This window comes from Macaca nemestrina, chromosome 7, assembly GCF_043159975.1.
Source record: "Macaca nemestrina isolate mMacNem1 chromosome 7, mMacNem.hap1, whole genome shotgun sequence".
NCBI classification, from domain to species: domain Eukaryota; kingdom Metazoa; phylum Chordata; class Mammalia; order Primates; family Cercopithecidae; genus Macaca; species Macaca nemestrina.
The window spans coordinates 34867275-34894128 of NC_092131.1; the positions used below are offsets into that span (position 1 = coordinate 34867275).

At 43.8% G+C, this 26854-nt stretch overlaps 1 protein-coding gene and 1 pseudogene across 1 annotated transcript in view; one reads left to right on the forward strand and one right to left on the reverse strand.

Annotated features, from left to right (window-relative positions):
* Positions 1–24663, reverse strand: part of LOC105494295 (RNA binding motif protein 25) — a 70973-nt gene extending 46310 nt beyond the window's left edge. Inside the window, exons 1-4 of the mRNA XM_071099902.1 lie at positions 24484–24663; positions 10549–10669; positions 5391–5440; positions 3097–3264 (exon numbers count right to left, since the gene is read on the reverse strand). Coding sequence (XP_070956003.1) covers positions 3097–3264; positions 5391–5440; positions 10549–10654 — 324 coding nt within the window. The 5' untranslated portion in view covers positions 10655–10669; positions 24484–24663. The remainder of the gene's footprint in view (positions 1–3096; positions 3265–5390; positions 5441–10548; positions 10670–24483) is intronic.
* LOC105494294 (required for meiotic nuclear division protein 1 homolog pseudogene) lies at positions 14014–14637 on the forward strand (annotated as a pseudogene).
* Positions 24664–26854: the final 2191 nt, after the last annotated feature.

Consider the following 26854-nt stretch of genomic DNA (forward strand, 5'->3'; position numbering starts at 1 on the left):
AATTATGTAGAAAGAACAATAAAAAAGGCATATTTAAATAGGAATAAGGTACTTCACAACACAATGTAAAAGTCTAAATAAACCCCCACTGTTAAAAAAGATGTATAAGAATAGAAACTTGGACATAACACTGCTGCAGTAAGTATAAATAAATTGGTGTGGAATTATCTTGTAAAGCTGCAGATAAGCATGCCCTAAGACTCAGAAACTGCACTTCTATGAGAATATGTGATGAGAATCTTTACACATACACCTAGGGAGAAAACATGAGCGGTAATAACATTGCAAAACAGAGACTTCCAGAAGCAGACAGGAGCAAACACATTTCTATACTCCAGTACCTTCTGACTTTCCTGAATTCCATCAGAGCAGAGTTAGTGCTAGTTCTCTGCAGACCCCAGATTAGGCCTTATGGCTGCAGTGAAAAGAACCCCAGGAGAAAACTCAGGAATGAAAACGGAGTCGGGCTTCAGACTGAAATTACCAAAATCCCATGGAAGTAGAGGAAGAAATGAAACTGAGAAACCCGAAACATCCTCAGACCAGTTAATTAAAACTGAGAGAGTGCCCAGGAGATCCAGTTTCCTAAAAGAACAGGAATTTCTTAAATATGAAGAGCTGAAGCAAGAATCATGAATGGTATAAAATAATTGCCCAGCATCTCAGAGGGGCATAAGGAGAGAAGGCAACAATATTTCCAGAGGATGACAAGACTGCAGGACTCATACTGAACTACTCAAGAGCTGAACCACAGGTTGATAACCCTGGTCCTGTCCTTACAGAGAACCAACACAGGACTCTGGGATATAGATGAAGAATGACGTATTTGCAAGTCCTCTCAGTGCAGAATACAGTCATTCTTCCAAACTCCTTTTTTTGTGCGTAAGACAAAGTCTAACTTTGTCGCCCAGGCTGGAGTGCAGTGGCGCCATCTCAGCTCACTGCAACCTCCGCCTCCCAGGTTCAAATGATTCCCCTGCCTCAGCCTCCCTAGTAGTTGGGATTGCAGGCACCCACAACACGCCCGGCTAATTTTTGTATTTTTAGTAGAGATGGTGTTTCACCATGTTGGTCAGGCTGGTCTCAAACTCCTGACCTCAAGTGATCCGCTCGCCTTGGCCCCCCCAAATCAAAGTGCTGAGATTACAGGTGTAAGCCACCACACCCTGGCCTTATTTTATTATACAATCATTCAGCATTATTTCACTTAACAATGTACATTTATCATCAAGATAAAATCTTTTTTTTGAAACGGAGTCTCGCTCTGTCGCCCAGGCTGGAGTGCAGTGGCGTGATTCGCTCGCTGCAAGCTCTGCCGCCTCCCGGGTTCACGCCATTCTCCTGCCTCAGCCTCCCGAGAAGCTGGGACTACAGGCACCCGCCACCACATCGGGCTAATTTTTTTTTTTTTTTTTTTTGTATTTTTAGTAGAGACAGGGTTTCACCGTGTTTGCCACGATGGTCTCGATCTCCTGACCTCGTAATCTGCCCGCCTCAGCCTTCCAAAGTGCTGGGACTACAGGCATGAGCCACTGTGCCCGGCCATCAAGATAAAATCTTAAAAACTAAGGTTAAAAAAGTGAATCAACAAGTTTATCAAATTTAAACAACTTATTAGTATTCAAGCTCAGAATAAAACTTTAAAAGGAATCAGTCAATCATCATTGGATGCTAAAATCATTGTTTAAGGTCGCTGGGGAAAACGACTCACACAGTCTCAAAATATTAACCCACGCCAGGTGTGGTGGCCCACGCATGTAATCTCAACACTTTGGGAAGTCAAAGCAGGCGATTTGATTGAGGCCAGGAGTTCAAGACAAGTCTGGGCAACATGGCAAAACCTTGTCTATACAAAAAACACAAAAATGAGCCAGGTGTCATGGCACATGACTGTAATCTCAGCTACTCGGGAGGCCGAGGCATGAGAATCGCTTAAATACAGGAGGCAGAGTTTGCAGTGAGCCGAGATCTCACTGCATTCAGCCTGTGTGGCAGAGCAAATGTGTCTCAAAAGTACATAAAAATCTTTCATTGGATCATGGATGAAAAATAAAACAACTATTAATATTATGGTCATTACTGGGAAAATTAAATATGAACTACATGTGTATTAGTTAATAATACTATATCAATTTTGTATTTTTTTTTTGTTTTAGAGACTCTCTTGCTCAGACTGGAGTGCAATTACAAGATCATAGCTTACTGCAGCCTTGAACTCCTAGACTCAAGCAATCCTCCCACCTCAGATTCTGAACAGCTAGGACTACAGGCGTGCATCACTACACCTGGCTTTTTATTTTTATTTTTTAATTATTATCATTATTTTTTTGAGATGGAGTCTCACTCTGTTGCCCAAGGTGGAGTGCAGTGGCACGACCTCAGCTCACTGCAGCCTCCATCTCACGGGTTCAAGGGATTCTCCTGCTTCAGCCACCCAAGTAGCTGGGATTACAGGCACACGCCACCACACCTGGCTAATTTTTGTATTTTTTGTAAAGATGGGGTCTCACCATGTTGGTCAGGCTGGTCTCGAACTCCTGACCACAAATGATCCACCCACTTCAGCCTCCTGAAGTGCTGGGATTACAGGCATGAGCCACTGCATCTGGCGCTATTATATTTTAATTTTTTGTAAAGATGTGTCTCAGTATGTTGCCCAGGCTGGTCTCGAACTCCTAGCTTCAAGAGATCCTCCTGCCTCAGCCTCGCAAAGGACTGGGATTACAACTACAGGCAAAAGCCACTGCACCGGGCCAAATTTCATATGTGATAGTGGCATTGTGATTATGTCACAGAATGTCCTTGCTCTTAGGAGATAAATGAAGGATTCACAGGTAAAATGTCATGTCACAATTTACTTCCAAATTATCCAAGAAAAAAGTGTGTGTGGTACACATGTGTACATAAAGTATCTAAACATGTTCACTGATGAATCTAGGAAAAGAATACAAATGTGTTCACTGTACTACTTTCACCTTTGCTGCAGGACTGAATTTTTTATAATAAAAAGCAATCACTGAAAGTCCTCTTTCTGCTTAAGTTTGAAATGTAGAATAATAAAAAAATTTTTAATGAAAAATAAACAGTTTAACTTACAGCTAAGAGTTGTCTTATAAGCATGTCTGAGGCTTTCTCGGAAATGTTGCCAACAAAAACAGTAGTAGTAGGACCACAATTTTCATCATTTTCTTTAGCCTTTAAGCCTGGATGATCCTTTCTTGCGCCCAAATGCTTTCCAACCATAGACACAGTGGGTACTAAAACCTAAGGTGAAGAAACGAAATAAAAATTGATTCAGCAATTAAATTTCCTACCCCAATTAACATTAGGCTAAAAACATCAGGATTAAATAAATATATATAGCACATTATTTAAGCTCTGCATGCTTGTATACTTCTAAAACTCCTACAGTGCATAGCACATTTCATTAATGCAAACTTATTTGTGACAAATAAACCTCTACTACTAGATTATCTTTCTTCTTAAAAAAGAAACAAAAATAACCAAGAAAACTTTGTTATGTTTAAGACATAATTTTTATTTTTATTTTCTGAAACGGAATCTCGCTCTGTCGCCCAGGTTGGAGTGCAGTGGCATAATAGCTCATTGCAACCTCCGCCTCCTGGGTTCAAGGGACTCTCCTGCCTCGGCCTCCCAAGTAGCTGGGATTACAGATGTGCGCCACCACGCCTAGATAATTTTTTGTATTTTTAGTAGAGACAGGGTTTCACCATGTTGGCGAGGATGGTCTTGAACTCCTGGTCTCAGGCGATCCTGGCCTATGTCTTAAACATTTAAAATTTATGCCTTAGGCCAAGTGTGGTGGCTCATGTGTGTAATCCCAGAACTTTGGGAGGTCAAGGCAGACGGATCACCTGAGGCCAGTCTGACCAACAAAGTGAAACCTCGTCTCTATTAAAAATATAAAAAATTGGCCGGGCGTGGTGGCGCACACCTGTAAGCTCAGCTACTCGGGAGGCTGAGGCAGGAGAATCGCTGAACCCAGGAGGCAGAGGATGTAGTAAGCCATGCCACCATTGCACTCCAGCCTAGGCAACAAGAGAGAAACTCCGCCCCACTGCCCCACCGCCCCCCAACCCAACAAAAAAATACATAAAACATTTAAAATTATCAAATATATCCAGAAGTTTTTTTCATAATTTTACTCTCAGTACTAATATAAAAGCAACTTTCAATTATCCATGCTAATCCTCTAGCAGAATATTCAAATACTCCACAGCACTCTCCCCCATATTTTGCCTTTTATCAGTTATTTATGCTATCTTATTTTCCCTTCATGACGTTCAACTTTCCCGGGGAAGAAACACATCTTTGTACTTGACACTGAATTCAGCAAGCACCCTCAGGAGGCACCGAATAAACAGTGGTGAAATGGGAGAGCTGCTCCGCTCCTAAATTCTAGCTTTCTCTAGCCTGAAATACAAGGAGGAAGAGTACATGCCTGAGGCTTTCAAACATGGCCCAACTCTTGGTGTCCAAGGCAAGAAAAGCTGAACTCCCCTTCGGCTGCAGAACCACATCTTCTTAGTGGTCGGCCTCACAGCAGGTTCTCATTTGCCCACGTAATTCCTCTCTCCCTTTTACCAAGAATAACAGTCCTCATCCCTTTTCAAAACCCAGATATTAAAAGACACTGAAAATAAAGAGACCTACCCTCCCTCGTAGAATTCCAAATAAAAGTTAAGAGAGTTATTATCTATTCATGTGCTACAGTACAGCAGCATTCTTAACAAAGGTGCTTGTAATGCTCAGAAGATTTGATGAATGTAGAGAATTAAGGTTCTCCACATTCAATTAAGGTTCAAAAAGAAAATAATGAATGAGAGCATTTCAGCAGAAGAAAGGTTTTAGTAAAGTCTTACAAAGCTTGAACATACCACACTAGAAGACAGAGAAAACTAAGATAAAAATCGCTTGGAAAGGGTGAAAAATTAGGAAGCTAGGAGGAAACGTGTAAAAGGTACTCCACACAAATTTCATTTCAAAATTTTAATTTTTACAAGGATCATTCCTATGTTCTTTTAAGAGATCAGACATGTCACATCCTTCTCCCATCTCCCAGGACCAAGATGAGAAAGCAATGAAGAGCCAAAGCCCTAAATCTGTAATAACAAGTATATGAAGAGTCTAGAGAATAACAGGAAAATCACAGAATTATCTACTTAGGGAGCACATTGCAGGTGCAACTGCATATATGCACACCTAAGTGAAAATGATACTTATTCAAATAAATGATATGCTAGGGGTGCTCTCATTCTGTCCTTGTTATTCTTTTAAATACTCATAATGTATTTAAGTTTATCACACTGTTTAGCTTAAAAGCACTAGCACTACCATAACTCATGACTCTTCCTTTAAGTTATACTTACAGTTGGAGCAGGAGCCATAATGCTCATTGGTACAGGAATCATTGGGGTCCCTAAGAAAAGAAAAACCACACTGATTTTATATGACTGCATTCTCTATCAACAACATGCCACACAATTAAGTATCCTTACTCATAATTAACATAAGTGGAAATATAGGACAAATGAAAATGAAATACTGATAAATACTAGCTTATTTTCAAAAGGAATGTGCTATCAGGTTGGTCCATATAAACTTACAAAAAAAGACTATTCTGAAAACAAACTGGCCACCTCAATATGCTTTTGACTTAAAGAGCATAAAATTCTGGACAGTTATCCATTCGGGTTCATATGGTTCAGTGATCCTCAAAACCAACGCCTTTCACCAATACAGACCGACTTATAGGTGAACAATGATATTAAAGAATCCTTTAGGGCCGGGCGCGGTGGCTCAAGCCTGTAATCCCAGCACTTTGGGAGGCCGAGACGGGCGGATCACAAGGTCAGGAGATCGAGACCATCCTGGCTAACATGGTGAAACCCCGTCTCTACTAAAAAAATACAAAAAACTAGCCGGGCGAGGTGGCGGACGCCTGTAGTCCCAGCTACTCGGGAGGCTGAGGCAGGAGAATGGCGTGAACCCGGGAGGTGGAGCTTGCAGTGAGCTGAGATCCGGCCACTGCACTCCAGCTTGGGTGACAGAGCGAGACTCCGTCTCAAAAAAAAAAAAAAAAAAAAAAAGAATCCTTTAAAAGTAAAAACAGCCAGCGCGGTGGCTCACGCCTGTAATTCCAACTCTTAGGAAGGCACAGGTGGGGGGATAGATTAAGCTCAGGAGATCGAGACCTGCCTGGGCAATATAGTGAGACCCCATTTTCCACAAAAAAGGAAAAAAGAAAAAGTAAGACACATGGTACAACATGGTGATACCATCAGTAATGGTGTACTATATTCTTGAAAATGACCGAAAGAAAATCTACATTTAAAATCTAGAGTGTTCTCACAACAGCAAAAAAAGTAAGTATGTAAAGTAATACACCACGTGTTAATTGGCTCAATTTAGTCATTCTACAACATATACGTTATTTCAAGACGCTGTGCACGATAAACATAAATTTTTCTCAAATAAATAAAGTAAAAACAAATCCTTTGAAAGTTATTTTAAGGCTGGGCGCGGTGGCTCAAGCCTGTAATCCCAGCACTTTGGGAGGCCGAGACGGGCGGATCACGAGGTCAGGAGATCAAGACCATCCTGGCTAACACAGTGAAACCCCGTCTCTACTAAAAATACAAAAATTAGCCAGGCATACTGGTGCGTGCCTGTAATCCCAGCTACTTGCGAGGCTGAGGCAGGAGAATTGCTTGAACCTGGGAGGCAGAGGTTGCAGTGAGCCAAGATCATGCCATTGCACTCCAGCCTGGGGAACAAGTGCAAGACTCTGTCCCAAAAATAATAATAATAAATAAAATCTTGCTTGTAGTTATAGCTACTCTGGAAATTGAGGGACAAGGATCCCTGAGCCCAGGAGTTCAAGGCTGCAGTGTGCTATCATCGTGCCTGTGTAAAACCACTGCACTCCAGCCTAGGAAACACAGCAAAACTCTAATTCTTTATTAAAAAAAAAAAAAAGGCAGAGAGTAGGGCGACACGGTAGCTCACACCCATAATCCAAACACTTTGGGAGGCCAAGACAGGCAGATCACTTGAGCCAACATGGCAAAATCCCATCTCTACAGAAAATACAAACATTAGCCGAGCATGGTGGCACACACTTATAACCCCAGTTACTAGGGAGATTGAGTCAGGAGAATCACTTGAACCCAGGAGGTGGAGGCTGCAGTGAGCTGTAATGGCGCCACTGTACTCCAGCAACAGAGTAAGACTCTCAAAAAAAGCCAAAAAAAAAAAATTCAAAAATTTAAAATCTTTTCTATAAACCCAATCTACTGGTAAGGAAATTAAAGCACAAATTCTCCATAACCATCCTTTTTGATTCTAAACAAGTGATTAAGCTTCCTGCCACCCCCCCCCAACCTCCCCACAAGACAGGGTCTTTCTTCCCTATGTTGTCCAGGTTGATCTTGAACTTCTGGGTTCAAGAGATCCTCCTGCCTCAGCCTCCCAAAGTGATGGGATTACAGGTATGAGCCACCATGCCCAGCCTGTAACTTCTAGAACACTTGGGCTTTGCATCATGGTTATAGTAAGGCCCATTGAAAAACGGATCTGAGTCAGGCATGGTGGCACACATCTATAGTCTCAGCTACTCAGGAAGCTGAGGCAGGAGGATCAGCTGAGCCCAGGAGATAGAGGCCGCATTAAGTTATGGTTGTGCCACTGTACTCCCAGCCTGGGAGACAAAGAGAGATCCTGTCTCAAAAAAATTAATAAACTAAAAATTAAAATCCAGATCTGCACTATGAGCCTATAAATGTATGAAGAAAATCAGGATATATGGACCAAAGAGAAAACTGATGCCCAAATGAAAGTTGTTCAAAACACTTTCCTTCTATAACTATTAATCTGTTTGATGGCCGATAACTAACTTTATTCAGTTTTCTGCAACATTCTCTCAATTTTCTCAACAGAATTTCCTTTCAGCAAAATTTATTTCTTTTAAGGAAAAAATTTTGTCCAAAGGGCCAGCCACAGCCTTCCAGTAGAATTTCATCTATTTATGGTCCATTATAAAACAACTAAGTTACTTCTTAAAATCAGTAATTGTTACATGGAGTAAAGTAGTAGTGTAAACTTTCACATTACTCCTCTGGCAGCAGATGATAATAAATACATATCCATGATTATCTAGAAGCACAGCTTAAAGCAGCTCCACTACAAGCATGTCTAAAATAACTTATGAAAGTACTGCATTCTGGCCGGGCGCGGTGGCTCAAGCCTGTAATCCCAGCACTTTGGGAGGCCGAGACGGGCGGATCACGAGGTCAGGAGATCGAGACCATCCTGGCTAACACGGTGAAACCCCATCTCTACTAAAAAATACAAAAAACTAGCCGGGCGAGGTGGCGGGCGCCTGTAGTCCCAGCTACTCGGGAGACTGAGGCAGGAGAATGGCGTGAACCCGGAAGGCGGAGCTTGCAGTGAGCTGAGATCCGGCCACTGCACTCCAGCCTGGGCGACAGAGTGAGACTCCGTCTCAAAAAAAAAAAAAAAAAAAAAAAGAAAGTACTGCATTCTGTTCCATAATACACATGCATAAACAGTTGTTCTGATTTTTTCCCCTTTGAGACAAAGTGTCACTCTTGTTGCCCAGGATGGAGTGCAGTGGCATGATCTCGGCTCACTGCAACCTCGGCTTCCCAGGTTCAAGCGATTCTCCTGCCTCAGCCTCCTGAGTAGCTGGGATTACAGGCCTGAGCCACTGCGCCTGGCTAATTTTTTGTATTTTTAGCATTTCCCCAAGTTGGCCAGACTGGTCTCGAGCTCCTGACCTCAGGTGATCCATCCACCTTGGCCTCCTAAAGTGCTGAGGTTACAGGCATGAGCCACTGTGCCAGGCCTGATTTTTTTTTTTTAATTATGATTTTCCCCCAATTCTTGAAGTGCTAAATAATATTCCACAGAAATTCTCATATTTATCTTGTGGCTTTTCAGACCCAAGGGTAGAAGGCTACCAAAGCTGAGCCTATGGTAGTAAATTCAAAATTTTACAATGAGTAGTTAAATCCAAAATAAAGACAAGGTCAGGTGCAGTGGCTCACATCTGTAATCCCAGAACTTTGGAAGGCTGAGGTGGGAGTATACCTTGAGCCCAGAAGTTCAAGACCAGCCTGGAGAAGATGGTGAGACCCCCATCTTTATAAAAAATTTTTTTTTAATTTTTAATTAACAGTATATAGTGACACAAGCCTGTGGTCCCAGCTACTCAGGAGGGCTGAGATGGGAGCCCAGGAGGTCAAGGCTGCAGTGAGCCATGATCACGCCACTGTACTCCAGTCTGGCAACAAAGTGAGTACCCAAAACACACATACACACACGTGCACACACACAAAATAAAGACAAATGTGCTGTTTATTACAACCCCCGTAACATACATGCTATGAATTAACAACCCATTATGAGCCAGCCAACTGCAATGTTCTTAAGTCAAAAGAAAAATTTCTTATAAGCAAAGATAATCATTTTTTCAAAGATGAGGTCTCACTCTTTGGACCTGAACTCCTGGGCTCAGGCCATCCTCCCACCTCAGTCTCCTGAGTAGCCAGGACAACAGACACACACAATCACACCCAGCATAAGCAATGTTAACTATGTACTTCAGGATAATAGTTCTCAAATGTGGATTCTCCATGCTTAAATGAGTGCCAAAAATTACCTGTGAACGTGTTAAAAATTAAGATTCCTGAGCCCCAATTTCTGAGGATCTGATTCAGGGGGTTGGAGCAGGGTCTGAACATTTTTTTTTTAACTCCATAAATCTTTACTTATATTGACTTATAATATACACTTTAAAGTATCTGGAAAAATAAAGAAAAAACTAATAACATTATTGCTTCCCTTTTTAGTAAGGGGATAGCAACAGCAGTTATGGGGGTATATGAGGAAAATTTTTCACTGTATTACTTTCTGTATTTTTTGTTTGTTTTTGAACAATGTGTATGTATTACCCATTTTTTTAAATATAGAATTTTTAGGCCGGACATAGTAGCTCACACCTGTAATTCCAACACTTTGGGAGGCAGAGGCAGGCGGATCATTTGAGGCCAGGAGTTCGAGACCAGCCTGGCCAACATAGCGAAACCCTGTCTCTACCAAAAATACAAAACTTAGCCAGGCATGATGGCAGGCATGTGTAACCCCAGCTACTCAGGAGGCTGAGGCAGAGAATTGCTTGAGCCTAGGAGGTGGAGGTTGCAGTGAGCTGAGATCATGCCACTGCACTCCAGCCAGGGTGACAGAGCAAGACTCTATCTCAAAAAATAAAAAAAAAAAGAATTTTAAAAAAACTTTCCAGATGAGGAAAAAAAAAACTTTGTAGATGAGTTTGATCCTCAGTCAGATATAAAAGCTACTGCTATAGGAAAAAGAGACATCCACATTTTCCAAACGATGCTGACAGGCATCTTCACTAACAGTCACATATCTAACATTTTCCTGAAGTTAATATCACAAAGACAAAAGTACAAGTTTAACGACAAAAAACAGTATCAACAAACTTACCTGGAGGTACAGGTGGAGGAAATCCTGGAAACTGCGGGGGTGGGATCCCTGGTGGGAGTGCTGGGATTCCCATGGGAGGGCGATTCAAATGAGGGGGAAAAGACATTCTTACTGCAGCAGTCTAAAGAAAAAAGGACATGACAAATCATTTTATTTGAAAACTTCACAATTTTATTATGCCTTCTTTGCTGACTTTCATTTTTAGAGTATCTGCAAAATTCTGAACTTTTCTTACCCAAAGAAGTTGGCAAAGACCCTGTTTTCTGTCTGTTCATTGAGAATTCTTACAACTTAAATTTTTTCTAAAGTAAGTTTCCAAAATGTACATGATCCAAGTTCAGGATAGACTCCTACAATCATGTAGGAATACATACAAAGGAAGAAAAAAATTTTCAGGTTCAGTTAATATCCAAAAATTAAATACCAAACGAACGAATCTTTTTAGACCAAACTGAGAATCCAGATGGGTATCTAATAGTTTTTTAAGTGTTCTGATATTCTTTTTTTGTTTTGTTTTGTTTTTTTGAGACGGACTCTCACTCTGTGGACAGGTTAGAGTGCAGTGGCGCCATTTCCGCTCATTGCAACCTCTGCCTCCCAGGTTCAAGCAATTTTCCTGCCTGAGCCTCCCGAGTAGCTGGGACTACAGGACTGTACCACCACGCCCAGCTAATTTTTGTATTTTCAGTAGAGACGGGGTTTCACCATGTTCGCCAGGATGGTCTCCATCTCTTGACCTCAAGGGATCCGCCCTCCTCGGCCTCCCAAAGTGCTGGGATTACAGGCGTGAGCCACCATGCCTGGCCTTTTTTTTTTCTTTGAGACGGAGTCTTGCTCTGTCGCCAGGCTGGAGTGCAATGGCGCAATCTGCGCTCACTGCAACCTCCGCCTCCCGGGTTCAAGCAATTCTCCTGCCTCACCTTCCTGAGTAGCTGGGATTACAAGCGTGCACCACCACGCCCGGCTAATTTTTGTATTTTTAGTAGAGACGGGGTTTCACCATGTTGACCAAGATGGTCTCGATCTCCTGACCTCGTGATCTGCCTGCCTCAGCCTCCCAAAATGCTGGGATTACAGGCCTGAGCCACCGCACGCAGCCCATTTTTCTTGTATCTATCAGAATCCTAAAAACTAAAGGTACCAAGTTACATGGTATTTGTTGCTTCAATGCTGGCCACTTCCTAAGAGGCAAATGTGCTCATAAACTATACATCTCAGTAGGGGGAAATAAACTTCTGACTTCCAGTCATATAGTAACCATTCAAATACAAAGAGAACATACAACTTTTGACAAGAGGAAAAAAAAGGTCAATAGTTTTTTTAAAAAACTTAAAAGTAAACCTTGTAACCATTCTTGAATCAAAACTGAAGAATCAGAAGCTGGCATTTTATTTTTTAAAGTTTAAGAACAGCCTGGTTGCAGTGGCTCACGCCTGTAATCCCAGCACTTGGTGAGGTCAAAGCGCATGCATCACCTGAGGTCAGGAGTTCAAGACCAGCCTCGCCAACATGGTGAAACCCTATCTCTACTAAAAATACAAAAAATAAACAAATAAATAAGCAGGGCATGGTGGTGTGCGCCTATAATCCCAGCTACTCGGGAGACTGAGGCAAGAGAATCACTTGTAATCCACTGCACTCCAGCCTGGGTGACAGAGCAAGACTCTGTCTCGGGGTGGGAAGAAAAAGAAAAAGAAAAAAGAAGAACATATTTAACTGTTTCACTTAGTTTGTCATGTTAAAGAAAACTGTCATTTTGTTAAATATTGGCATTTAATGTTAATATTTAAATATTAGCATTTTTAGTATTAAAAAAAATTTCCAAATCAGCCAAGCATGGTAGTGTGTACCTATGGTCCCAACTACTTGGGAGGCTGATGCAGGAGGATGGCTTGAGAGACAGAGCAAGACCCTGTCTCAAAAAAAAAAAAAAATTTTTTTTTCATCTCCAACTTTATTTTCAGCAACACACTTCTTTTTTTTTTTTTTTTTTTTTTTTAAGAAACAGGGTTGGGGAGGCGCGGTGGCTCACACCTGTAATTCCAACACTTTGGGAGGCCGACGCAGACAGATCACCTGAGGTTGGGAGTTTAGAACCAGTCTACCCAACGTGGAGAAACCCCATCTCCACTAAAAATACAAAATTAGCCGGGCATGGTGGCGCATGCCTGTAATCCCAGCTACACATGAGGCTTAGGCAGGAAAATCGCTGGAACCAGGGAGGTGGACGTTGCAGCGAGCCAAGATCACGCCATTGCACTCCAGCCTGGGCAACAAGAGCGAACCTCCATCTCAAAAAAACAAAAAAACAAATACTTCTCTCTACTATTTTGTCTTTTATGTTTTACAGAAACATAAAAAGAGAAAACACAAAAAGTGTAAGTCTCCCACTTCCTTGTCCCCAATCCCAACAGTTTGGTATCTACTGCTGTGCTCTTCTTAATACCTTTCTACAAACTAATAATTTTTATTTTTCTTTTTTTTTTTTTTTTTTGAGACGGAGTCTCGCTGTGTCTCCCAGGCTGGAGTGCAGTGGCGCGATCTCGGCTCACTGCAAGCTCCGCCCCCTGGGTTCACGCCATTCTCCCGACTCAGCCTCCCAAGTAGCTGGGACTACAGGCGCCCGCTACCACGCCCGGCTAATTTTTTTTTTTGTATTTTTAGTAGAGATGGGGTTTCACCGTGTTAGCCAGGATAGTCTCGATCTCCTGACCTCGTCATCCACCCGCCTCGGCCTCCCAAAGTGCTGGGATTACAGGCTTGAGCCACCGCGCCCGGCCAATAATTTTTATTTTTCTACAACCAATCACATTACGAGAATTTCTCCCTCATTATAAATGCCATCTCTTCATGTCAGTTCACAAAAGTTTTATTCCAAGCTGGGGACGGTGGCTCACGTCTGCAATCCCAACACTTCAGGAGGCCAAAGCAGGTGGATCACTTGAGGTCAGGAGTTCTACACCAGCCTGGCCAACATGGTGAAACCCCATCTCTACTAAAAATACAAAAATTAGCCAAGTGTGGTGGCACATGCCTGTAATCCCAGCTACTCAGGAGGCTGAGGCAAGAGAATCACTTGAACCCGGGGTGCGGAGTTTGCAGTGAGCTGAGATCGTGTCACTACACTCCAGCCTGGGCGACAGAGACTCTGTCTAAAAAATAAAAAAATAAAAATAAAGTCTTATTCCACTCTTTATAATGCAGTAAATTGGCCGGGCGCGGTGGCTCACGCCTATAATCCCAGCACTCTGGGAGGCCGAGGTAGGCGGATCACAAGGTCAAGAGATTGAGACTATCCTGGCCAACATGGCGAAACCCCGTCTCTACTAAAAATACAAAAATTAGGAGAGAGGGTGGCTGCAGTAGTGAGAGGCTGGTGCTGCAGCTCTTTCCCTGCAGTCCAGCCGAGTAAGCGTGCAAGCCTGGCGCTTCCTTCTCTTCAGGCAGAGAGCTTGGGATGTGGTAATGCCAGCCAGACTTTTCAGAGCTATGGTCAGATCTACTGTACATTGTCAAAACCACATCAGTGCCAAAGAACTGGTCATCTAATGTTGAAACCACTTAAGGAATTTGAAAATACAACATGCAGCACACTGACAATATGTCAAAACTTGGATTTGTTCCTTCCTGATAATACAGCTGGTGGTTTGAATAAGTCTCAGATTCTGTAAATGAACCAAAAAAAAAAAAAAAAAAAATCAAATACAAGCATGGTCTCTCCATTAAATGCTGCTCATTGCCAAGACGAAAAGGCGCACCTTCCAACCATGAAATCCTTTGGTACTCAGAAGAGAGTGACTCACAAACCAAATCTATTGGGTTCTAAATGGTTTATAAAAATATTAAAGAGGCATTTCTCATCTGTATCAATGGAAACATTTGTTCCAAAACAAGGCTTTCCACAATCAAGAGACCACTAAAGCATCCAGGACCAAGCAGCCATCCAGGACCAACCTTCCAGTTCTGCCTGTGAATGAGGTAAAGCTGGGGTGGCTGTGGCTCATATGCTTAGTGATCACTGCTCACACTAAACCAGTGTGCGCTGCACCCCAGCCTTACACCCAGCTTAAGAAACTGGCAGTCAACTAAGACTTCTCCATCAAGATCTTTGAAGCCTAATAAATAGCCAATGACATTCAAAAGCTTAATTTTTAAGAATTAATGATACATAGAAAAACAAAATATAGGCAATAAAAGATGAAAAAAATACAAAAATTAGCCAGGCGTAGTGGCGCATGCCTGTAGTCCCAGCTACTTGGGAGGCTAAGGCAGGAGAATCAATTGAACCCAGGAGGCAGAGGCTGCAGTGAGCTGAGATCAAGCCACTGCACTCCAGCCTGGCAACAGAGGAAGACTGTCTCAAAAATAATAACATAATAACAATGCAGTAAATTATTATAATACGGACATATTTATTCAACCAACATTAACAGCTGGCTTGGCTCCACTTTCAGTTCTCACAAATAATGCTGAACGTTCCTGGAGATAACAGACATATAACTGTATGCATCTGTACAGGTAATTCTCTAATACAGGTCAGAACTATATGTATCTGATTAGCTGGGTGTGGTGGCAGGTGCCTGTAGTCCCAGTTACTTGGGAGGCTGAGGCAGGAGAATCACTTGAATCTGGGAGGCGGAGGTTGCAGTGAGCTGAGATGGCACCATTGCACTCCAACCTGCGAAACAGAGCAAGACTCCATCTCAAAAAAAAAAAAACTATTATGTATTCAAATTTTACCTCCAAAAGCATCCCTGAAAACTAGCATACAAATGTATACTCCCACACCAGAATATGTGTATGCCCTTTCCTCAAATCCTCATCAATGTTAGAATAGATCAGTGTCAAAATTATCATAATTTTATAAGTAAAATACACTCTTATTGCAATTTACATTTCCTTCATGACTAATGAAGTTCAGTATCTGTTTACCTATTTACTAGACATTTCTTTAAAAATAGAAAAGCATGGCTGGGCGTGGTGGCTGAAGCCTGTAATCCCAGCACTTTGGGAGGCCGAGATGGGCGGATCACAAGGTCAGGAGATCGAGACCATCCTGGCTAACACAGTGAAACCCCGTCTCTACTAAAAACTACAAAAAACTAGCCAGGCGAGGTGGCGGGCGCCTGTAGTCCCAGCTACTCGGGAGGCTGAGGCAGGAGAATGGCGGGAACCCGGGAGGCGGAGCTTGCAGTGAGCTGAGATCCGGCCACTGCACTCCAGCCCGGGCGACAGAGCGAGACTCCGTCTCAAAAAAAAAAAAAAAAAAAAAAAATAGGAAAGCATGACCTACATGCTCACCGCTCTACTTCCTCAGAATTCCTTTCACTTAAATTGGGATATCATATTCAATAAAACTAAACTTCAACTTCAGAAAACACAACATACTTAAAATATTTAGAAAACTTTATAGGTAAAAGAATCCCTAGGATGAATTTTTTTCTTAGATGGAGTCTTGCTCTGTCGCCCAGGCTGGAGTGCAGAGGCACCATCTGGGCTCACTGAAACCTCCGCCTGTCGGGTTCAAGCGATTCTCCTGCCTCAGCCTAGCTGGGATTACATGTGCACACCACCAGGTGCATGCTACCAAGCTCAGTTAATTTTTGTATTTTTAGTAGAGATGGGGTTTCACCATGTTTGGCCAGGCTGGTCTCAAACTCCTGGCCTCAAGTGATTGGCCTCGGCCTTCCAAAGTGCTCGGATTACAGGCATAAGCCACCGCGCCCAGCCCCTAGGAGGATTTAATATACTTGGCAAATGAGGTACTAGAAACTTTTTAAACAGTAGGTAGGTTATAAGTACATATTAACAAAGGAAAAACACAAGATTGCAAGACTGTAAATGTGTTGAGTTTTAAAATAAACTTTCTATAAAACTCTTTGACCAAAACCAAACTGGGGGTTGTACCTCTTTTTAAAACAGAAAGGACTACTGTCCTACTTACAGAAGCTCTTCTATGAACATTATAATAGCCTATTTCAGCGCTTTCTTAGGGTAGTTGGTTTTCATACCTGTTGAATAAACTGATTAATGAATAAAGCAGTAAACAAAACTCTGAGGACTTCAATAAACAAATTTATTATACTATCTCATGCCGCATACTATATCCTAGCAATGGCCCAGTACCTAGCCTCACAATGGTTACAAGACTGGGCCATGAATTCATCTTTAGAACCGCTTTCCCTCCACTAGTATTAGATATAAATAATGCTTAATAAGCAAAACTCTCGGCCAGGGGCAGTGGCTCACGCCTGGAATCCCAGCACTTTGGGAGGCCGAGGTGGGCAAATCACTGGAGGTCAGGAGTTGGAGACCAGCCTGGCCAACATGGTGAAACCCCATCTCCACGGAAAATACAAAAATTGGGCTGGGTGAGGTGGCTCACGCCTGTAATCCCAGCACTTTGGGAGGCCGAGGCGAGCAGATCACAAGGTCAGGAGTTCGAGGCCAGCCTGGCCAACACGGTGAAACCCTGTCTCTGTTAAAAATACAAAAATCAGGCCGGGCGCGGTGGCTCAAGCCTGTAATCCCAGCACTTTGGGAGGCCGAGGCGGGCAGATCACGAGGTCAGGAGATCGAGACCATCCTGGCTAACGGGGTGAAACCCCGTCTCTACTAAAAAATACAAAAAGCTAGCCGGGCGAGGTGGCGGGCGCCTGTAGTCTCAGCTACTCGGGAGGCTGAGGCAGGAGAATGGCGTGAACCCAGGAGGTGGAGCTTGCAGTGAGCTGAGATCCGGCCACTGCACTCCAGCCTGGGCGACAGAGCGAGACTCCGTCTCAAAAAACAAAAACAAAAACAAAAACAAAAATCAGCCAGGTGTGGTGGCAGGCGCCTGTAGTCCTAGCTACTCAGGAGGCTGAGGCAGGAGAATTGCTTAAACCTGGGAGGCGGAGGTTGCTGTGAGCTGAGCCCACACCACTGCACTCCAGCCTGGGCGACAAAGCGAGACTCCATTCCAAAAAAAAAAAAAATGGTCTCATGGAAATTCAGAAAACATTTCTCATCTTTGGTAAATACTAATCTCCACTTTAAGCAGCCTAAAAAGAGATTACCAACTACTTATTTCAACACAGGTTTATATGTTTTGCCATGTGAAACTGATTGAGAGACAGCGGGGCGCGGTGGCTCACGCCTGTAATCCCAGCACTTTGGGAGGCCGAGGCGGGCAGATCACAAGGTCAGGAGATCGAGACCACGGTGAAACCCCGTCTCTACTAAAAATACAAAAAATGAGCCGGGCGCAGTGGCGGGCGCCTGTAGTCCCAGCTACTCGGGAGGCTGGGGCAGGAGAATGGCGTGAACCCAGGAGGCGGAGCTTGCAGTGAGCCAGGATCGCGCCACTGCACTCCAGCTTGGGCGACAGAGCAAGACTCCGTCTCAAAAAAAAAAAAAAAAAAAAAAAAAAAGAAACTGATTGAGAACTAATTTTTATAATCATAAGCAAAGCTTATCTGTTGTTACCTATACATGTTAAACAAAATAAATCATAATACATTGAAAGTTGGTATGTACTTTGCAGAAAAATAAATTAGGGAAGAGAGCTACAGAGTAGTTTATTTTAAATACAGTGATTAGGCTTCACCAAGAAGGTGAAGATTAGAACAAAGATTTAAAAGAGGCAGAGGCAGGAAGCCCTATTCATATCTGGGGGAAAGAGACTTCCAAGCAAAGGAAAAGACAAATACAAAGAGGCTGAAGCAGGAATGGTGTGTTTGAGGGAGGAACAGCAAGGCCAACAGTATGACTGGAGCAGAATAAATGAAGAAAATCAGAAATAAATACTGAGTGTTACGTGTAGTGTGTAGGGCACACTGTAAACATTTTAGTTTTAACTCTGAATGAGATGAAAATCATTTGAAGAGGTTTTTTTTTTTTTTTTGAGATGGAGTCTTGCTCTGTCGCTCAGGCTGGAGTGCAGTGGCCGGATCTCGGCTCACTGCAAGCTCCGCCTCCCGGGTTTCCGCCATTCTCCTGCCTCAGCCTTCTGAGTAGTTTGCGCCTGTACTGAAGAGCACAGGCGCCCGCCACCTCGCCTGGCTACTTTTTTGTATTTTTTAGTAGAGACGGGGTTTCACTGTGTTAGCCAGGATGGTCTGGACCTCCTGACCTCATGATCCACCCGTCTCGGCCTCCCAAAATGCTGGGATTACAGGCTTGAGTCACCGCGACCGGCCTTGAAGAGTTTTTGACTTGTCACATTTTAACATTATCACTGGCCACTGTGTTAAGCCTGGAAGGGAACAGGATAGAAGAAAGAGACTGGCACAATAATCCATATAAGAGACAGTAGCCTGGAGAGATGGTGGCCTGGAACAGGTGGTAGTGGTAAAAGCGTTATCAAGTTGTTGGATCCTGGATATATTTTGAAGGCAGCCAATAGGATTTGCTGAGGGATTATATAATATGTGGGATTTAAGAGAGAAATGCAGTTATCTTATGGCACTGAAATCATTTCTATAGTATTTTTTAAAACATTGAAAGTATCTCACTTTTAGAAGGTTCAAAGCACTTTTTCCTGCTAAGTATGAAACTTTATAGCTCATGATAATAACAGCAGGAACCTGGGCCAGGTGCAGTGGCTCATGCCTGTAATCCCGGCACTTTGGGAAGCCAAGGCAGGCGGATCACTTGAGCTCAGGAGTTCAAGACCAGCCTGGGCAACATGGTGAAACCCCATCTCTACCAAAAATACAAAAAATTAGCCAGGTGTGGTAGCACGCACTATGGTCCCAGATACTCAGGAGGCTGAGATGGGAGAATCGCTTGAGCCCAGGAGGTGGAGGTTGCAATGAGCCGAGATCACACCACTGCACTCCAGCCTGGGCGACAGAGCAAGGCCTCCCAAAAATTAAATAAAATAACAGAAACCTATGATGGAAGTGTTTCCTATCTCTAGTGTGGCGGTGGTCACACAGGTATATGCATCTGTTGAAACTCCCTGAAATTAAAACAGATGCATTTTATTGTGTGCAAATTTTATCTCAAGAAATTTGGTCCAAAAAGAAACCCTGAAGACTTATCTCTATTACTCAACATATGCATGCACTCAGTTTTTCTTTTTTTCACTTTTTTCTCTTTAAATCTTTCAGACTATTCTTTTTTCTGCACTCTTAAGAATACTGCAAGTATCCAAAATATAGTAAAATACTGCTAATAAGCATTCCCCTATTGTAAACTTACCCAGATAGAAACAAAATTATTTCTCCCAGGATAGATTATTTTAGACTAGCTCCATCAGTACACTATGTGCCAAATTTCTGAAATGCTAAGAATGAACTGAGATTCCTCTCAGCGAATATTCACATACAACTCACTCATTCATTCAATATCTACTTCCAGTTATGTGTCAGGTCTGCAGGAATTATTCCTAGGGGAAAAAAAAGTGTTTTATGCCCAAAGAAGAATGGGAAATGCTTAACAGAAAAACTACTTTTACAGCAAAGCTGCTAAGAATGAACTGAGATTCCTCTCAGCGAATATTCACATACAACTCACTCATTCATTCAATATCTACTTCCAGTTATGTGTCATGTCTGCAGGAATTATTCCTAGGGAAAAAAAAAAAAGTGTTTTATGCCCAAAGAAGAATGGGAAATGCTTAACAGAAAAACTACTTTTACAGCAAAGCTTTTCAGAAGTATGAAAATACTCAATTGTTTTGAAATCTCCAAAAAAGTTGATCTTTTTCTGACATTGCCACTTTGTTGTTTTACAATTTCAATGATTAAAGAGCAACACTCCTGTGCATGCTTATAGTTACAGCTACGCAGGAGGACCGCCTGAGCCCTGGAGTTCTGGGCTGCAGCACACTACCGATGAGGTGTTCATGCTAAGTTCATTCAGCAATAACATGGTGACCTCCTGGGATGAGAGAGAACCACCAGGTTGCCAACAGAGAAGGGCAAAACTCCCAAACTGATCAGTAGTGGGATTACGCCTGTGAATAGCCACTGCACTCCAGCCTAAGCAATACATGAAGAATCCATCTTTTTAAAAACAAAAGCAAGGCTGGGTGCAGTGGCTCATACCTGTAATCCTAGCACTTTGGGAGGACAAGGCAGGTGGATCCTTTGAGCCTGAGTTCCAGACCAGCCTGGGCAACGTGGTGAAATCCCATCTCTGCCAAAAATACAAAACACTAGCCAGGCATGGTGGCATGCACCTGTGGTCCCAGCTACTCAGGAGGCTAGGGTGGAAGGATTGCTTAAGCCTGAAATGCAGAAGTTGCAGTGAGCCGAGATCGTAGCACTGCACTCCAACCTGGGTGAGAGAGACCCCATCTCAAAAACCAAACCAAACAAAAAAGTAGCACTATCTACTACCATCTACAGAGAAAAATGAGTGCTTGTCTGAAACTGGGGTGGAACAGGGTGACTTGAAAACAGAAGGAGGAATCCTTTTGGGGTAATGGATGCATAACTTTGTATATTTACCAAAAATCACTGAATTGTGCATTTACAGGTGAATTTTCTGTCAATATAGGTCACATAGTTGCTTTTTTTTTTTTTTTTTTTTTTTTGGAGACGGAGTCTCGCTCTGCTACCCAGGCTGGAGTGCAGTGGCCGGATCTCAGCTCACTGCAAGCTCCGCCTCCCGGGTTTACGCCATTCTCCTGCCTCAGCCTCCTGAGTAGCTGGGACTACAGGCGCCCGCCACGTCGCCCAGCTAGTTTTTTTTTTTTTTTTTTTTGAGACGGAGTCTCGCTGTGTCTCCCAGGCTGGAGTGCAGTGGCGTGATCTCGGCTCACTGCAAGCTCCGCCTCCCGGGTTCACGCCATTCTCCCGCCTCAGCCTCCCAAGTAGCTGAGACTACAGGCGCCCGCCACCACGCCCGGCTAGTTTTTTTTGTATTTTTAGTAGAGACGGGGTTTCACCGTGTTAGCCAGGATGGTCTCGATTTCCTGACCTCGTGATCCGCCCGTCTCGGCCTCCCAAAGTGCTGGGATTACAGGCTTGAGCCACCGCGCCCGGCCCATAGTTGCCATTTTAAAAAAAGTATATTGGCCGAGTGCGATGCGCTCACACTTGTAATCCCAAAAATTTGGGAGGCCAAGGCACACAGATCACATGAGGTCAGAAGTTCCAAGACCAGCCTGGACAACATGGTCAAACTCCGTCGCTACTAAATATACAAAAATTAGCCAGGCATGGTGGTGGGTGCCTATAATTCCAGCTTCTATGGAGGATGAGGCAAAAGAATTGCTTGAACCGGGGAGGCAGAGGTTACAGTGAGGTGAGGTCGCGCCACTACACTCCAGCCTGGGCGACAGAGCGAGACTCTCCACCTCCAAAAAAAAAAAAAAGTGGCCAGGCGCGGTGGCTCACGCCTGTAATCCCAGCACTTTGGGAGGCCGAGACGGGCAGATCACGAGTTCAAGAGATCGAGACCATCCTGGCTAACACGGTGAAACCCCGTCTCTACTAAAAATACAAAAATTAGCCGGGCACGGTGGCGGGCGCCTGTAGTCCCAGCTACACGGGAGGCTGAGGCAGGAGAATGGCGTGAACCTGGGAGGCGGAGCTTGCAGTGAGTGGAGATGGCGCCACTGGGCTCCAGCCTGGGCAACAGAGCAAGACTTCGTCTCAAGAAAAAAAAAAAAAAAAAGTATACCAACTCAGAAAAATCGGCAAAATCTAAGAACTGTAGATTAGGTATTTTATCAATGTTAGTTTCCTTATTTTGATTGTTGTACTGTTGTTACATAAGACTAGTCCTAATTTTTAGGAAATACACTTAAGTATTTATGGGTTAGGGGGCATCACATCTGCAACTTACTAGCAAAACATTTCAGAAGAAACCTATGAAGAGAAGAGAAGGATAAAGCAAATTGGCAAAATGTTAACATTTGAGGAATCTGGTGAAAGATATCTGAGATTTCTTTTGTACTATTCTTGCAACTTTTTTTGTAAATTTGAAATTATGTCTATATAAAAAGTTAAAAGCCAATACCAATAATTCTGGGTAGTGGAATTTTGTTCTTCCTTTAGTTTCAACAACTTTCAAATTTCAAAAAAAGGTAGAAAAGCTATTTAAGAAGAATCAAAAATCCCTTTTGTGAACGGCAGTGGTAGTGTTTGAAAAGTCAATCAAGAAATCTCTAAAGCAAGATGTTAAGATTCATATATGATTCCTTTGCTTCCAAAGCTATAAAATAATTTAATTTTTCACTAAATCATGTGTAAATAAGAAAACTAAACTGTTAATTTGTCTGTGGACAAAAACATAACTTGAAAATTCCAAATTCCTGTTAGGTCTGAAATAGTTAGCCAATGTTAACATGGACTAGTTTTACTTTAAAAATACATTCAGAAGGCCAGGCACGGTGGTTCGCGCCTGTAATCCCAGCACTTTGGAAGGCCAAGGCGGGCGGATCACGAGGTCAGGAAATCGAGACCATCCTGGCCAACGTAGTGAAACCTCAGTCTCTATTAAAAATACAAAAATTAGCCAGGCGTCGGGGCGCGCGCCTGTAGTCCCAGTTACTCAGGAGGCTGAGGCAGGAGAATCGCTTGAACCCGCGAGGCGGAGGTTGCAGTGAGCCGAGATCGCGCCACTGCACTCCAGCCTGGGCAACAAGACTCTGTCTCAAAAAACAAACAAACAAACAAACAAAAATTCAAGAATCAGGGTTGGACTCTTACATTTTATTGAAAATTCTTAAATAAAAAATTATGTCAGTATAGATTTAAATGCTTACTATGTGTTACCTGGATATCGCACGAAGGATTTTACATAACGTTTTTCTCAATCTCCAACCCCAATAACGTATAGATATTACTATCAATTCATTTTACAGAGGAACAAAAACCAAAGCTTAAAAAGAAAAAACAAAAAGAAAAACCAAGGCTTTAAGTTAAATGAATTAGAATAGTGTAAGATTCACGTGAATCATGAATAACTTACGACCAATTTAATCCCTTTAAAGTCCTCTGAACGTTTTTGGAAACGGCCTTTAAAAAAATTAAAAGCTCCAAAGACAATACAAAAATTGTTTATACATTACTGCCCACGGCCTAATACACAATACTTCACACTAATACAGCAGTAGGGTGCAACAGAGGTCCAATCTCTTCCCTTCTCTTGGCTCCACTCTGCCCAGTATCAAAATGGCATTTCCATGGCAATACAAATCCATATTACATAACTTCCGAAAAATCTTCACAGTCCTACGTCTATTCCGGAAAACTGTATTTAAAAGCATGATTGACGACCAAAGAAAAATGAGAAAGTAACATTTTAACGTGGAGCTTAGTAATCGCCTAGAATGAATGGCGATATACAGTTTACTGCACCCTCCAATGCTCAAAGGAGGCAGGATGGCAAAATTCATGACCATCTTAAGCAAGCCAGGAGTGCTAAAAAGGTAGGTATTAGCTCAATTCCAAGGGGGTGGGGCCCAGTTCGCTTGGTGGCGGGCTCTAGATGGCCAAAGAGAAAGGGAAAGATATCTGTTGGTGGCCAGCACCTCGCTAAAAAGGGTGGGTGGAGGCTAACATCAAGGCAACTGCTGGGGCCAGTGCCCCAGGCCCGAAAACCTACTGTGGGGCTCCCGTAAGCAAGGGGGCTCAGGGAAGGGCTCCCCAGGGGCAGACCGATCGTTTTGGGTCTAACGTGGAGCCCAGGAGGGGCAGAGACGATTCACTGCGCGGCGGAACGTGGAAGGGAAAGGGAAAGCGGGCGACAATGCAAGACGGAAAGCTCAAGTCATAGGTCTGGCCTCCACGGGCTCCAGCTGGGCCCACAGGTCTTCCAGGCCTTAGAGAAGAGGAGAAACCAAGCCTCGTGCCGACCCCTCCCCCACCCCCGCCTCCGCGCCCCCCCCTTATCTCTACCCCACCCTGGTGCTTTCGCAGCCACCCCGGCTTTTCCTCCTCCACCAGCTGAGGCACCCGGTCTCCCGGTTTCCACACGCGTTCAGGGACACAAACTCACCCGCCGCTGAAGAAACGGTACTGCCTTCGCGGCCTTCTAGGATCCAGGTGACGAGTGCGCTCCACTTGTTCAAGATTTCTGCCCGCCGCTCGCCAGGGAGACACAGGTCCGAAGCGCCTACTCTCACAGGCCGCAAATACAGCCGCGCTGCGCGGGGAGCTGCTGGAGGTCTTCCTCTTGCCCGGCGTGCACTGCGCCGGGGGCGTGGAGCGCGGAACCATAGAGAAGAACGTATATAGATCGTCTCCCCTGTTGACTCTGACTCACCAAGCCGAGACGAATAACCATAGAGAAGCAGCGTCTAGCAGCTACTAGAAAGGCCCGAACTGTAAATTATGACCCACACTGCCATGTTTGATTGGAGCCGACTGAATCTTACGACTACGGGACGCCATCTTGAGGTCATGATTCCGGCTGGGCACGGCGCGAGGAGTGTTAGAGGATTTCTCACTTTTCGTAGTTTTTCGGGGTGTAGAACCTTGCTTTGTGATTACTGGAGGTTCGAGGAACTGATAACTGGGCCCTATACGCAACCTCAGTGTTAAACCCCAAGTGTTGTTATAACAACTACTCGAGATCAAGAAATAATTGGCAAAGGCTGTGGAGGTTTTTTGAAAAGCAAAAGCTTATGGGTAGTTGTAGGGCCGGAGGTGGCTAGAAGATGTTTGGAAAAACGTGAAAAGTCCTGTAATACTAGTTAACACAGCTTTCGTTCTGTAATCTAAACGTGCTGAAAGAACTTAGCTTAAGTTAATGAAAATGAATAAAATCAATCATAAATGATTACGTTATTCCAATTGTGGACCTTATAGGCAATATCTAGTTATACGCCTTTCTCAACTGCTTGCTTCTAGGAAGGCATAAAACGTACTCAGTATAAAGTTATTGCCTCCCTGAGTTCCTGGTGCTGTGCTAAGTGCTGGAAGTATGAAGGCAAATGGAAGTGACATTTGTTCCTGTCCTGCAGGAACTGTGAACCAGGTGAAATAGATGACAAACTCTGACCACCCTAATATAAAATTGAAACATACCTACACACTTCCTGCCTGCCTCTCCTACTTAATTTTACTCTAAAGTACTCATAACCATCTATCATAACATACATTTTTCTAACTGATTTTATGGTCCGTCACTACCCCCACTAGAATGTGAATGTAAGCAATGCATGGATTGCCGGTTTTGTGCAATAACAGGTCCCGGTACATAGCAAGCGCTCAATAAATATTTGTAGAGTGAAGGAAATGATTACTGGCCAGGTGCGGTGGCTCACGCCTGTAATCCCAGCACTTTGGGAGGCTGAGGCGGGTGGATCACCTGAGGTTAGGAGTTCGAGGCCAGCCTGGCCAACATGGCGAAACCCTGTCTCTACTGAAAATACAAATATAAGCAGGTGGTGGCAGGCCCCTGTAATCCCAGCTACTTGGGAAGCTGAGGCAGGAGAATCGCTTGAACCCGGGAGGCGGAAGTTGCAGTTAGCCGAGATGGCATCCTGCACTCCAGCCTGGGCAACAGCAAGACTCTGCCTCAAAAAAAAAAAAAGAGAAAAGAAAAGAAATGATTAACGGCCTGGCGCAGTGGCTCACGCCTGTAATCTCAGCACTTTGGGAGGCCGAGGCAGGCAGATCATGAGATCAGGAGTTCGAGACCAGACTGACCAACGTGGTGAAACCCGTCTCTACTAGGCCGAGACAGGTGGATCACGAGGTCAGGAGATGGAGACCATCCTGACTAACACGGTGAAACCCCGTCTCTACTACAAAATACAAAAAACTAGCCGGGCGTGGTGGCGGGCGCCTGTAGTCCCAGCTACTCGGAGGCTGAGGCAGGAGAATGGCGTGAACCTGGGAGGCGGAGCTTGCAGTGAGCTGAGATCCGGCCACTGCACTCCAGCCTGGGCGACAGAGCCAGACTCCGTCTCAAAAAAAAAAAAAAAAAAAAAAAAAAGAAACCCGTCTCTACTAAAAATAGAAAAATTAGCTCGGCCTGGTGGCAGCTCCTGTAATCCCAGATACTCAGGAGGCTGAGGCAGGAGAATCCTTTTTTTTTTTTTTTTTTTTTTTTTTTTTTGAGACGGAGTCTCACGCTGTTGCCCAGGCTGGAGTGCAGTGGCGCGATCTCGGCTCACTGCAAGCTCCGCCTCCTGGGTTCACGCAATTCTCCTGCCTCAGCCTCCTGAGTAGCTAGGACTACAGGCGCCCGCCACCGCGCCCGGCTAATTTTTTGTATTTTTAGTAGAGACGGGGTTTCACTGTGGTCTCGATCTCCTGACCTTGTGATCCGCCCGCCTCGGCCTCCCAAAGTGCTGGGATTACAGGCTTGAGCCACCGCGCCCGGCCGGCAGGAGAATCCTTGAACCTGGGAGGCAGAGGTT